The sequence below is a fragment of the Carcharhinus amblyrhynchos genome, unplaced genomic scaffold, assembly GCF_965287045.1.
Source record: "Carcharhinus amblyrhynchos unplaced genomic scaffold, sCarAmb.v2.hapA chromosome_250, whole genome shotgun sequence".
NCBI lineage: Eukaryota > Metazoa > Chordata > Chondrichthyes > Carcharhiniformes > Carcharhinidae > Carcharhinus > Carcharhinus amblyrhynchos.
In genome coordinates this window covers 177,553-190,094 of record NW_027649990.1, presented here as the reverse complement: position 1 = coordinate 190,094, position 12,542 = coordinate 177,553, and the positions used below count along the sequence as shown (strand labels likewise).

The 12,542-nt window shown below is 52.5% G+C and overlaps 1 protein-coding gene across 1 annotated transcript in view; it reads left to right on the top strand.

Annotated features, from left to right (window-relative positions):
• LOC145338930 (IgGFc-binding protein-like) overlaps nt 1-12,542 on the top strand; it is a 53,824-nt gene that overhangs the window by 27,448 nt on the left and 13,834 nt on the right. The window contains 6 exon segments of the mRNA XM_080183327.1: nt 842-1,437; nt 5,603-6,173; nt 7,787-7,986; nt 8,856-8,994; nt 10,437-10,765; nt 11,534-12,095. Of these exon segments, the coding sequence (XP_080039453.1) occupies nt 842-1,437; nt 5,603-6,173; nt 7,787-7,986; nt 8,856-8,994; nt 10,437-10,765; nt 11,534-12,095 (2,397 nt within the window).

Below are 12,542 nucleotides of genomic sequence, written 5' to 3'. Positions count from 1 at the left end.
CCACTACTGTCCTTGACTGGCCCTAACCTTACCCTAGTCTATCTTTTATTCCTGACATACCTATGGAAAGCTTTAGGATTTTCCATGATCCTATCTGCCAAAGACTTCTCATGTCCCCTCCTGGCTCTTCTGAGCTCTCTCTTTAGCTCCTTCCTGGCTAACTTGTAACTCTCCAGTGCCCTAACTGAGCCTTCACGTCTCATCTTTACATAAGTCTCCTTCTTCCTCTTTACAAGCGATTCAACTACTTTAGTAAACCACAGTTCCCTCGCTCGACCACTTCCTTCCTGTCTGACAGGTACATACTTATCAAGGACACACAGTAGCTGTTCCTTGAACAAGCTCCACATTTCAATTGTGCCCATCCCCTGCAGTTTCCTTCCATATCCTATGCATCCTAAATCTCGCCTAATCGTATCATAATTTCCTTTCCCCCAGCTATAGCTCTTGCAATACATACCTATCCCTTTCCATCGCTAAAGTAGTCAGGGTTGAGGGGTCAGGGTTGAGGGGCCGGGGGGGTGGGGGGGTTGAGGAGTCAGGGTTGAGGGGCTGGGGGGGTTGAGGGTTGAGTAGTCAGGGTTGAGGAGTCGGGGTTGAGGGGCCGGGGGGGGTGGGGGGGTTGAGGGTTGAGGAGTCAGGGTTGAGGAGTCGGGGTTGAGGGGCCGGGGGGGTTGAGGGTTGAGGAGTCGGGGTTGAAGGGTCAGGGTTGAGGGACCGGAGGGTCAGAGTTGAGGGGTCGGTGTTGAGGGTTTGGAGTTGACGATTGGTATTTGCTGATTCAGGGTTAATGTGTAGAGTGTTTACACTGAAACCTCTCCCTCTCTCTCTATCCTCACAGCAATATCCTGTCCAGTGAACAGCCATTATGAATTGTGTGGCACCGGGTGCCCAGTCTCATGTGCCACCCTGTCCAAACCAGACGGCTGTGATGCCTTGTGTGCCGAGGGATGCCAGTGTGATGAAGGCTCTGTGCTGAGTGGTGGGCAGTGTGTTCCTCTGGCCCGGTGTGGCTGTCTGTACAAGGGGACGTACTACAAATCCGGAGAGATCTTCTATCCCGATGGGAAGTGTGGCCATCGCTGTACCTGCCAGGACGGTGGCACCGTCAAGTGCCAGGAGATCAAGTGCGGCCCCCAGGAGGTGTGCAAGGTGGTGAACGGAGAGCGAGGGTGCCACGCGGTGGGTGAGGGGACCTGTACAGCTGCCGGTGACCCCCACTACCGCACCTTTGACGGACGCAAGTATGATTTCCAGGGCACCTGCACCTATACCCTGGTCACGGTAATCGAGAAGGAGAAAAATCTGCCCAATTTCAACATCAATGTGGAAAATGAGAGCTTTGGCAATGGCAAGGTGTCCGTTACCAGACTGGTGGAGGTGAAAGTTTACGGCTACAGCCTTGTCCTGGAACAGAAACTGCACTGGAAGGTCAAGGTAAGGGAGAACACCCCACACCCAACTTCAAACCTCGTGTAGGCCCCATTCAGCCCCTCGAGCCTGTTACACAGGAACAGGAGGCCATTCAGCCCCTCGAGCCTGTTACACAGGGACAGGAGGAGGCCATTCAGCCCCTCGAGCCTGTTACACAGGAACAGGAGGAGGCCATTCAGCCCCTCGAGCCTGTTACACGGGAACAGGAGGAGGCCATTCAGCCCCTCGAGCCTGTTACACGGGAACAGGAGGAGGCCATTCAGCCCCCACCAGAGGAAATAGTTTCTCTCCATTTAACCTATCGATGCCTTTTATTTATCAAAAACACCCTGGATTAGATCAGCCTGTATCTCCCAGATTGGAGCAAATACACAGCCAGTCTGTGCGAGCCAGCCTCAGAATAAATTCCTGTCAGCCCCGAGAACATTCGGGAGATTCTGTGCTGCCCTTAATGTGCACAGACTCACACACACACACACTCATATACACACTCACATTCACACACTACACACACTCTCACACACATACACAAACACCAACACACACACACACTCACAAACACACCAACACGCTTACACACACACTCACACTCTCACACGCACCAACACTCACGCACACACTCACTCACACAAACACCAACACACACACTCACATACTCGCGCATACACACACTCACATGCACACCAATACGCTTACACACACACTCACACGCACCAACACTCACGCACACACTCACTCACACAAACACCAACACACACACTCACACACTCTCACACATTCTCACGCACACACACACACAAACACCAACACACACACTCACATGCACAGCAACACGCTTACACACACACACTCACCAACACACACACTCACACATTCTCATGCACACACACACACACTTACACACACTCACACATACACACACATTCACACTCACACATACATTCACACTCACACCCACAGACTTGCATGCTCACACACATGTGGACAATCACACGGACACACATGCTCACGCTCGCACACATAGTCACGTTCACTACTCACACTCACACTCGTACACACTCTAAGAGTGAAAGGCAAGAGCAGCAAGTCCAGGAAAGTGACATTGAGGGTTAGAGAAAGGTAAACAGGAAGCATATAGTAGGTATAACGCACTGAAAATCGGGAGGCCCTTCAGGAGTGCAGAGAGTGTGGGGGGGATGGGGGGGAGGTAGTGAGGGAGGGGGGCTTAAAACAAGAAATTAGGAGGGCAAAGAGGGGGCAGGAAACATCATTGGCAGATAAGCTGATGGAGAATACCAAAACATTTTATAAAATATTCAGAGGATGAGCAGAGAAAGAGTAGTGCTTATTACAGACCAAAGGGGCAATGGAGTCAGAGGGTGTGGGCAAGGTCTCCCTAGCACAGAACCAAAGGAGACCTCAGGATATGGGGCAAATGGAGGGATCAGGATATTGAATTCGATGATCAGCCATGATCAAAATGAATGGTGGAGCAGGCTCGAAGGGCCGAATGGCCTCTTCCTGCTTCTAGTTTCGATGTTTCAAATGAATATTTTTCATTTGTATTCACCATGGAGAAAGACATTGAAGCTGGAGATTTCAGATGTGGCAGTGAAGTTCTAGCTCATGTTAAGGTCAATAAGGAAGAGGTATTAGATGTTTTAGTGGTATAAAGGCTCATAAATCCCCAGGGTCATCGGGTTAGGCCACAGCTGGAGTACTGTGTACAGTGCTGGATGTGGTGGGAACAATGTGACTGTGCTGGAGAGGGTGCAGAGGAGGTTCACCAGGAGGCTGCCTGGGCTGGAGTGCCTCAGCTTAGGACAGGCTGGATAGGTTGGGATTGTTTTCCCTGGAGCCGGGGAGGCTGAGTGGGAGGGCTGTGATAGAGATACACAAAATGATGAGAGGCAGAGAGAGGGTGGATGGTAAGAATCTTTTCCCCAAGACAGAGGTGTCTCAGGCTGTTGGTTTAAGGTGAGCAGTAAGTGGTTTAGAGAGGATCTGAGGAAATGCTTTCTGACCCAGAGGGTGGTGGAGGGAAGGTGCTGCCTGAGAGGGTGGTGGAGGCAGGGACTCTCACAACAGTTAAGAAGCATCTGGATGAACACTTCAGTCACCAAGGCACAGTGAGCTGTGGACCAGGGACTGGGAAATGGGATGAGTATAGATTGGTATGTGATGGTGGACACAGATATGATGGGCCGAAGGGTCTGTTTCTGTGTTGTTGGTCTAACCATTATTTTATATAGTTCCAGCATAACCTCCCTGCTCTGAAATTCTACACCTTGGCTAATAAAGACAAATATATCCTATCCCTTTTTAACTACTTTATCCACTGGTCCTGCTACCTTACAGGACCAGTGTACCTACACACCAAGGTTCCTCTGATCCTCCGGGCTTCCCAGGATCCGGCTGTTCATTGGGGATTCCCTTGTTTTGTGTATCTTACCCCAGTGCATCACCTCACACTTATCCAGATTGAATTCCATTTGCCACTGAGCAGCCCATCTATATCCTCCTGTAATCTAAGGCCATTCTCAACATTTACTACTTGCCAATTTTCCAATCATCCGTGAAGTTACTGATTAACCCTCCTTTATGTTGTTGAAATGCAGGGCTGGGGCGGGGGGTGCGCAGACTAGATGGGTGGGGGTGGGGTGGGAACTTGGGAGGGACTGGACAAAGATGTTCAAAATTTATTTCTTAATGTCATAAGTAAGGCTTACATTAACACTGCAATGAAGTTACTGTGAAAATCTCCTAGTCGCCACACTCTGGCGCCTGTTTGGGTTACACTGAGGGAGAATTTAGCACGGCCAATCCACCAAATCAGCACTACTTTCAGACTGTGGGAGGAAACTGGAGCACATGGAAGAAACCCACGCAGACACGGGGAGAACATGCAGACTCTGCACAGACAGTGACCCAAGCCAGGAATCGAACCCGGGTCCCTGGCGCTGTGAGGCAGCAGTGTTAACCCACTGTGTCACCGTGCCCCCGGGAATCGAACCCGGGTCCCTGGTGCTGTGAGACAGCAGTGCTAACCCACTGTGTCACCGTGCCCCCGGGAATCGAACCCGGGTCCCTGGCGCTGTGAGGCAGCAGTGTTAACCCACTGTGTCACCGTGCCCCCGGGAATCGAACCCGGGTCTCTGGCGCTGAGGCAGCAGTGCTAACTACTGTGTCACCGTGCCCCCGGGAATCGAACCCGGGTCCCTGGCGCTGTGAGGCAGCAGTGCTAACCCACTGTGTCACCGTGCCCCCGGGAATCGAACCCGGGTCCCTGGCGCTGTGAGGCAGCAGTGCTAACCCACTGTGTCACTGTGCCCCTGGGAATCGAACCCGGGTCCCTGGCTCTGAGGCAGCAGTGCTAACCCACTGTGTCACCGTGCCCCCGGGAATCGAACCCGGGTCCCTGGCGCTGTGAGGCAGCAGTGTTAACCCACTGTGTCACCGTGCCCCCGGGAATCGAACCCGGGTCCCTGGCTCTGAGGCAGCAGGGCTAACCACTGTCATAGACACCAGACAAAGGGAGTGTTAACACAGGAACAGGCTCTTCGGCCCCTCCAAGCCTGCACCGATCATGATGCCTGCCTAAACTAAAACCGTACGCACTTACACAGTCCATATCCTTCCATTCCCATCTGATTCATGGATTCGTCTAGTTGCTCCTTAAATCTATCGTATCCGCTCCCACAACCTCCCAGCAGCAAGTTCCAGGCACCCACCATTCTCTGTGTAAAAAATCTGCCTCGTACATCTCCTCTAAACTTTTCCCCTCGCACCTTAAACCTGTACCCCCGAGTAATTGGCTCTTCCACCCTGGGGAAAAAGCTTCTGACTATCCACTCTGTCCATGCCTCTCATAATCTTGTAGACTTCTATCAGGTCTCCCCTCAACCTCCGTCACTCCAGTGAGAACAAACCAAGTTTCTCCAGCCTCTCCTCATAGCTAATGCCCTCCATACCTGGCAACATCCTGGTAAATCTTTTCTGTACCCTCCCCAAAGCCTCCACATCCTTCTGGTAGTGTGGCGACCAGAATTGAACACTATATTCCAAGTGCAGCCTAACTAAGAAGTGATGGGGGAAGCAGTGATCCTGATCACTGGTTCCGTGCTCAGTCTGGGTGAGGTATGAGTTACCTGTCCTGTCTGATTTCAAGGTGGATGGAATGCTGATTAACTTGCCCATTATGCTGGACGATGGCAGAATCCGCAGCTACCAGCACGGCCACAAAGTGGTGATAGAGACGGACTTTGGCTTGAAGGTCAGCTATGACCTCATCTACTACGTGACGGTCACTGTTCCGGGTAACTACCGGGGGAAGGTGCGTGGCTTGTGTGGGGACTTCGATGGCAACCAGAACAACGACTTCACGCTCCGCAACGGGCAGCAGACCATGGATGTGACAGTCTTCGGCAAGAGTTGGCACGTGGCAGTGGAGGGGGCAAAGTGTTCTGATGGCTGCGGCAAAAGGTGCCCATCCTGTGATCCCAAGAGGAAGGCTGTTCTGGGGAGAAACAGTTACTGTGGCTTCCTGACCCAGGCTGGCAGCCCACTAGTGGCCTGCCACAATGTCATTGACCCCCAGCCATTCTTCGACAACTGCCTCTACGACGCCTGCCAATCGGACGGGGACTCCAAGGTAGTCTGTGACAGCATCCAGGCCTATGTGGAGGCCTGCCAAGCCAGCAAAGTCACTCTCCAACCCTGGAGGAATGAATCGTTCTGCCGTGAGTCACGCACCCACTACTGTTCTTACCTCCACCCTCTGGTCCAGCTCTCAATCTCTCCTCCTTTCTTTCTCTAGACTTCAATCTCCCCCAACCTCTGGCTCTGGAATCCCCCCCACCCTCAAAACACTCTGTCCCCCACTCTCTCCTCTCTCTCACTCTTATTGTCTCTCTGTCTCTCTCTTAGTCTCTCTCCCTGTGTCTCTGTCCCTCTCCCTGTCTCTGTATCTCTAAATTTCTCTCTCTCTGTCCCTCTTTCTCCCTGTCTCCATATCTCTGTCTCTCTCACTCCATCTTTGTATCTCTGTCTCTCTCTCTCCGTATCTGTATTTCTCTCTCTCTCTCTTTTCTCTCCCCGTCTCTCTCTCTTTCTCTGTATCTCTGTCTCTGTATCTCTGTCTGTCTGTCAGTCTCTCTCTCTCACTCTGTCACTCCATCATTCTCTCTTTCTGTCACTGTATCTCTGTCTCTGTATCGGGGTGGGAAGTGAGGAGGGTGGGGAAGGATGTGGGGGCTGGGGAGGGATGTCGGGAAGTGTGGGGTGGGATGTGGGGGAGTGTGGGGTGGGATGTGGGACATGGGGGTTGGGATGGGACGTGGGGGTTAGGGTGGGATGTGGGGGGGGTTGGGGTGGGATGTGGGGGGGTGTTGGGGTGGGACGTGGGGGAGGGTGCGGGGGAGGATGAGGGGGAGGGTGAGGGGGAGGATGCGGGGGAGGATGAGAGGGAGGGTGCGGGGGAGGGTGAAGGGAGAGTATGGAGGAGAGTGTGAGGCTACACACTGACTTTGATCAGCTGGGAAATTGGCCAGAGCAATGGCAGATGGAATTTAATCCTGATAAATGTCAGCTGATACATTTTGGGATGTTGAATAAGGGTCGGATTGACACCATCAACAGTGGGTCCACAGTGAGTGTTGGGGAACAAAGGGACCCTGGTGTACAATTCCATAGATCCCTGAAGGTGGGAGCCCAGGGAGATAGAGTGGTGAAGCAGGCGTACGGAAGGCCAAAGCATAGGATATAGGGACAGGGAGGCCTTGGTACAAACCTGTTTGTGAACAGAACTCCCACTCACCTGATGAAAGGGAAGAGCCCCAAATGCTAGTGGATTTTTGCTACTGAATAAACCTGTTGGACTTTAACCTGGTGTTGTGAGCCTTCTTACAGAGGTGTCTCAGACTAGAGGCTGTTAGTTTAAGGTGAGCAGTAAGTGGTTTAGAGAGGATCTGAGGAAATGCTTTCTGACCCAGAGGGTGGTGGAGGGAAGGTGCTGCCTGAGAGGGTGGTGGAGGCAGGGACTCTCACAACAGTTAAGAAGCATCTGGATGAACACTTCAATCACCAAGGCACAGTGAGCTGTGGACCAGGGACTGGGAAATGGGATGAGTATAGATTGGTATTTGTTGGTGGACACTGATATGATGGGCCAAAGGGCCTGTTTCTGTGCTGTCCCACTCTATGACTCTAGGCTTGGTGAAAGAAGGTGCTGGGAGACCCACTCCACCCCTTTGGAGCCCTGTGTAAGAGGGTGCTTTGGATAATCGCTACGATGGACCCTGTGTCATCGTTCTCTGAAGCCTCCTGTGTGACATGTATTTTTTTGCAATCACAGCAATGAAGTGTCCGGCAAATAGCCACTACGAGATCTGTGCCGATACCTGTGCCATCACCTGCGCTGCGATTACCGACATGGCCAGGTGCCCACAGACCTGCTCGGAGGGATGCCAGTGCGACGATGGGTACCTCGCAGACGCAAAACGCTGTGTTCCCATAGAAAAGTGCGGCTGTTTCGGGAACGGTCATTATTACGAGGTACAGTACCGAGGGAGTGCTGCACTGTCAGAGGGTCAGTGCTGAGGGAGTGCCGCACTGTCAGAGGGTCAGTACTGAGGGAGTGCCGCACTGTCAGAGGGTCAGTGCTAAGGAGTGCCGCACTGTCAGAGGGTCAGTGCTGAGGGAGTGCCGCACTGTCAGAGGGTCAGTGCTGAGGGAGTGCCGCACTGTCAGAGGGTCAGTGCTGAGGGAGTGCCGCACTGTCAGAGGGTCAGTGCTGAGGGAGCGCCGCACTGTCAGAGGGTCAGTGCTGAGGAAGTGCCGCACTGTCAGAGGGTCAGTGCTGAGGGAGTGCCGCACTGTCAGAGGGTCAGTGCTGAGGGAGCGCCGTACTGTCAGAGGGTCAGTGCTGAGGAAGTGCCGCACTGTCAGAGGGTCAGTGCTGAGGGAGTGCCGCACTGTCAGGGGGTCAGTGCTGAGGGAGTGCCAGACATGTGCGGTTTGCACATTTTCCCCGTATCTGCATAGGTTTCCTCTGGTGCTCCAGTTTCCTCCCTCAGTCCAAAGACATGTAGGCTGCTGGATTGACTGTGTTAAATTGCCCCTTAGTGTCCAAAGATGTGCAGGTTAGGTGGGTTGGCCATGGGAAATGTGTGGGGCTGGGGAATGGTGTGGAGGGTGGGCCTGGGTGGGATGCTCTGTCAGAGTCGGTACAGACGTGATGGGCCAAATGGCCTGTCTGCACTGTTGGGATTCTATGACCCAGCGTCACAAATTCAGACATTCTCCCGCCAGCCCTGACACTCTCACTGTGATGTCCTGCCGTGGTAGCTGACACTGATCTGACACACATGTTCGATTGCCTCTCTCCTCATGCTGCCCCGGTGCTGTCTGATCTCTTCCCACAGCCCGGAGAGGTGGTGATTCAGAAAGACTGCAAGAAAAGATGTGAATGTTCCAACATGGGTGTGATCTGTCGTGACATGGCCTGTCGCAGTGATGAGAGGTGTGAGGTGAAGAACGGAGTGCGCGGATGTCACAACAAAGGTATGAATCTCTGACTGAGTCTGGCTGTGTATATTAACCAGAGGGGGGATAGTGCCAGAGTGAATACAAGGAGCGAGGCCTGGCGGTATCAGGGTCTGGCAACCCCACTTACCTCACAGTTCCCCAACTTCATGTCCCAACACAAGTCTGTCTCTCTCTCTCTCTCTGTCCCTCTTTCTGTGTCCCCGTCTCTCTCTGTCCCTTTCTCTCTCTCTGTCTTTCTCTCTCCCTGTCTCTTCTCTCTATCACTGTATGTCCTTCCCTCTCTGTGTCCCTCTCTCTCTGTGTCTCTTTCTCTCTCTCTATGTCCCTTTCTCTCTGTCAGTCTTTCTCTCTCCCTGTCTCTCTCTCTGTATCCCTCTCTCTCCCTGTGCAACTGTCTCTCTCTGTGTGTCTGTGTGGTTCTCTCACTGTCTCTCTCTCTCTGTATGTCCCTCTCTCTGTGTGTTCCTCTCTCTGTCTGTCTGTCTCTCTCTTCTCTGTCTCTTCTCTGTGTATCTCTGTCTTCCTCTCTGTGGCTCTCTCTCACTGTCTGTGTGTGTGTGTGTCTCTGTATGTCCCTCTCTCTGTTTGTCCCTTGCTCTATGTGTTCCTCTCTACCTCTCTCTGTGTACCTCTCTCTGTGTCTCTCTGTCTGTCTGTCTGCCTCTCTCTCTGTCCATCTCTCTTCTGTCTTTCTCTTCTCTGTGTGTCTCTGTCTCTCTCTCTGTCGTGTGTGTCTTTATCTGTCTGTGTGTGTCTCTCTCTCTGTGTATCTCTCTCTTGGTGTCTGTGTGTGTGTGTGTGAGTTTCTCTCTGCGTGTGTCTCTGTGTGTGTGTCTCTCTCTCTGTCTTTCTCTGTGTGTGTCTGTGTGTGTCTCTCTCTCCATGTGTGTGTCTCTCTCTCTGTCCCTCGCTCTCTGTGTCCCTCTGTCTCCCTTCTCTGTGTCTCTTTCTCTCTGTTTCTCTGTGTGTGTCTCTCTCTCTGTCTTTCTCTCTCTCCGTCTCTCCCTCTCTCAGTGTGGCCTTCTCTCTCTCCCTTCTCTGTCTCTGTGTGTGTCTCTCTCTCTGTCTGTGTGTGTGTGTGTGTCTCTCTCTGTGTGTCTCTCTCTCTCTGTGTCTCTGTCTCTCTCTGTCTATGTCTCCCTCTCTCTGTCTGTGTCTCTCTGTCTCTGTTTTTCTCTCTCTCTCTCTGTCTCTTTGTGTCTCGCTGTCTCTCCCTCAAGTCACTCCTTTATACCTGACCTCTTTGATTCGGTTCCTGGTTCAATTGTCCCTCATACCTCCAGTACAGTCTTGGGGTCAAATTCCGACCTCCATCGAGAAGTCTGGACAATGTTCTCGTCCAGTTTAAACTGTGCCTGCTGTTTGGTTAGAGGGGTACCGAGGATCCCAGTTGGTGAGGTTGCTGAGGGTTTGGGGCAACCTGCATCGTTACTGAGTGTGTCTTTGCTTGTCCTCAGATCCCTGCAAAGCTGCCAAGTGCAGAGTGAAGGAGAAGTGTGTAGTAGAGAAGGGGACTGCAAGGTGTGTGCCGCTGTATTCGGGTAAATGCTGGGCATGGGGAGATCCCCATTACCGTACCTTCGACAAGCTCAACTTCGACTTCCAGGGAACCTGTACCTACGTCATTTCGGAGACCTGTGGCTCTGACCACAGCCTGACTCCCTTCAAGATCGAAGCTAAGAACAATATCCGTGGAAACCAAGCAGTATCGTACGTGAAGATTGTTCACATCAATGTGTATGGCTACACTATAACCATCTATAGAGGAGAGATTGGAAAAGTCAGGGTAAGGATTACACAATGTTTAACATCACAGATTCACACTCAAACCATCCAACCCAAGGCCATATAGAGGGAGCTTTACTCTGTATCTAACGCCGTGTTGTACCTGTCCTGGGAGTGTTTGATGGGGGCAGTGTAGAGGGAGCTTTACTCTGTATCTAACGCCGTGCGGTACCTGTTCTGGGAGTGTTTGATGGGGGATAGTGTAGAGGGAGCTTTACTCTGTATCTAACCCTGTGCTGTACCTGTCCTGGGAGTGTTTGATGGGGGACAGTGTAGAGGGAGCTTTACTCTGTATCTAACCCTGTGCTGTACCTGTCCTGGGAGTGTTTGATGGGGGGACAATGTAGAGGGAGCTTTACTCTGTATCTAACCCCGTGCTGTACCTGTCCTGGGAGTGTTTGATGGGGACAGTGCAGAGGGAGCTTTACTCTGTATCTAACCCCGTGCTGTACCTGTCCTGGGAGTGTTTGATGGGGGACAGTGTAGAGGGAGCTTTACTCTGTATCTAACCCCATGCTGTCCCTATCCTGGGAGTGTTTGATGGGGGGACAGTGTAGAGGGAGCTTTACTCTGTATCTAACCCCGTGCTGTACTGTCCTGGGAGTGTTTGATGGGGGGACAGTGTAGAGGGAGCTTTACTCTGTATCTAACCCCGTGCTGCACCTGTCCTGGGAGCGTTTGATGGAATTAGCAGTTCTGTGCTATCTCACTGTGATGTATTTGGATTGGTCCTGTGAGATCACATTGCGAGATTTCTATTCTGGTGCAGGTCGATGGGGTGCGAAGAAGTTTACCAATGAAGCTGGTGGATGGGAAATTGTATCTACATCAGATTGCGCAGTTTGCCGTGGTGGAGACGGATTTTGGTCTAAAAGTGTTGTATGACTGGAATTGGTATCTGATCATCGAGATTCCAAGCAGTTACTTTGGAGAGCTTTGTGGTCTGTGTGGCAACTTCAATGAAAAGGCTGGAGATGACAAATTCTTTCCGAATGGCACCAGCGCTTCCTCAATCATTCAATGGGCTGGCAGCTGGAAGGTCAACGATCGGGACCCCTTCTGCTGGGACTATTGCCGTGGCTACTGCCCAACCTGCTCAGATGAGCATCGTAAGCTTTACCAGAGTGAGAAGTACTGTGGGTGGCTGCAGGGGATCTTCAGCCCCTGTCACAAAAAGGTGGACCATCGACCCTTCTTTGACAGCTGTGTCTATGATGTATGTCTGAACCAGGGCAGGAAGAGCATGCTTTGCCAGGCCCTGGCAGCCTATGCCACAGAGTGCCAGAAGGAGGGAATCACTGTGAAAAACTGGCGCAAGGAAACATCCTGCCGTAAGTGATTGTGCAACCCCAGCATTCCCACCGTGTGTGTGGGAGCCGTACCCCAGTGAGAGTCAGTGTGTGTGGGAGCCGTACCCCAGTGAGAGTCAGTGTGCGTGGGAGCCGTACCCCAGTGAGAGTCAGTGTGTGTGGGAGCCGTACCCCAGTGAGAGTCAGTGTGTGTGGGAGCCGTACCCCAGTGAGAGTCAGTGTGTGTGGGAGCCGTACCCCAGTGAGAGTCAGTGTGTGTGGGAGCCGTACCCCAGTGAGAGTCAGTGTGTGTGGGAGCCGTACCCCAGTGAGAGTCAGTGTGTGTGGGAGCCGTACCCCAGTGAGAGTCAGTGTGTGTGGGAGCCGTACCCCAGTGAGAGTCAGTGTGTGTGGGACCCGTACCCCAGTGAGAGACAGTGTGTGTGGGAGCCGTACCCCAGTGAGAGTCAATGTGTGTGGGAGCCGTAC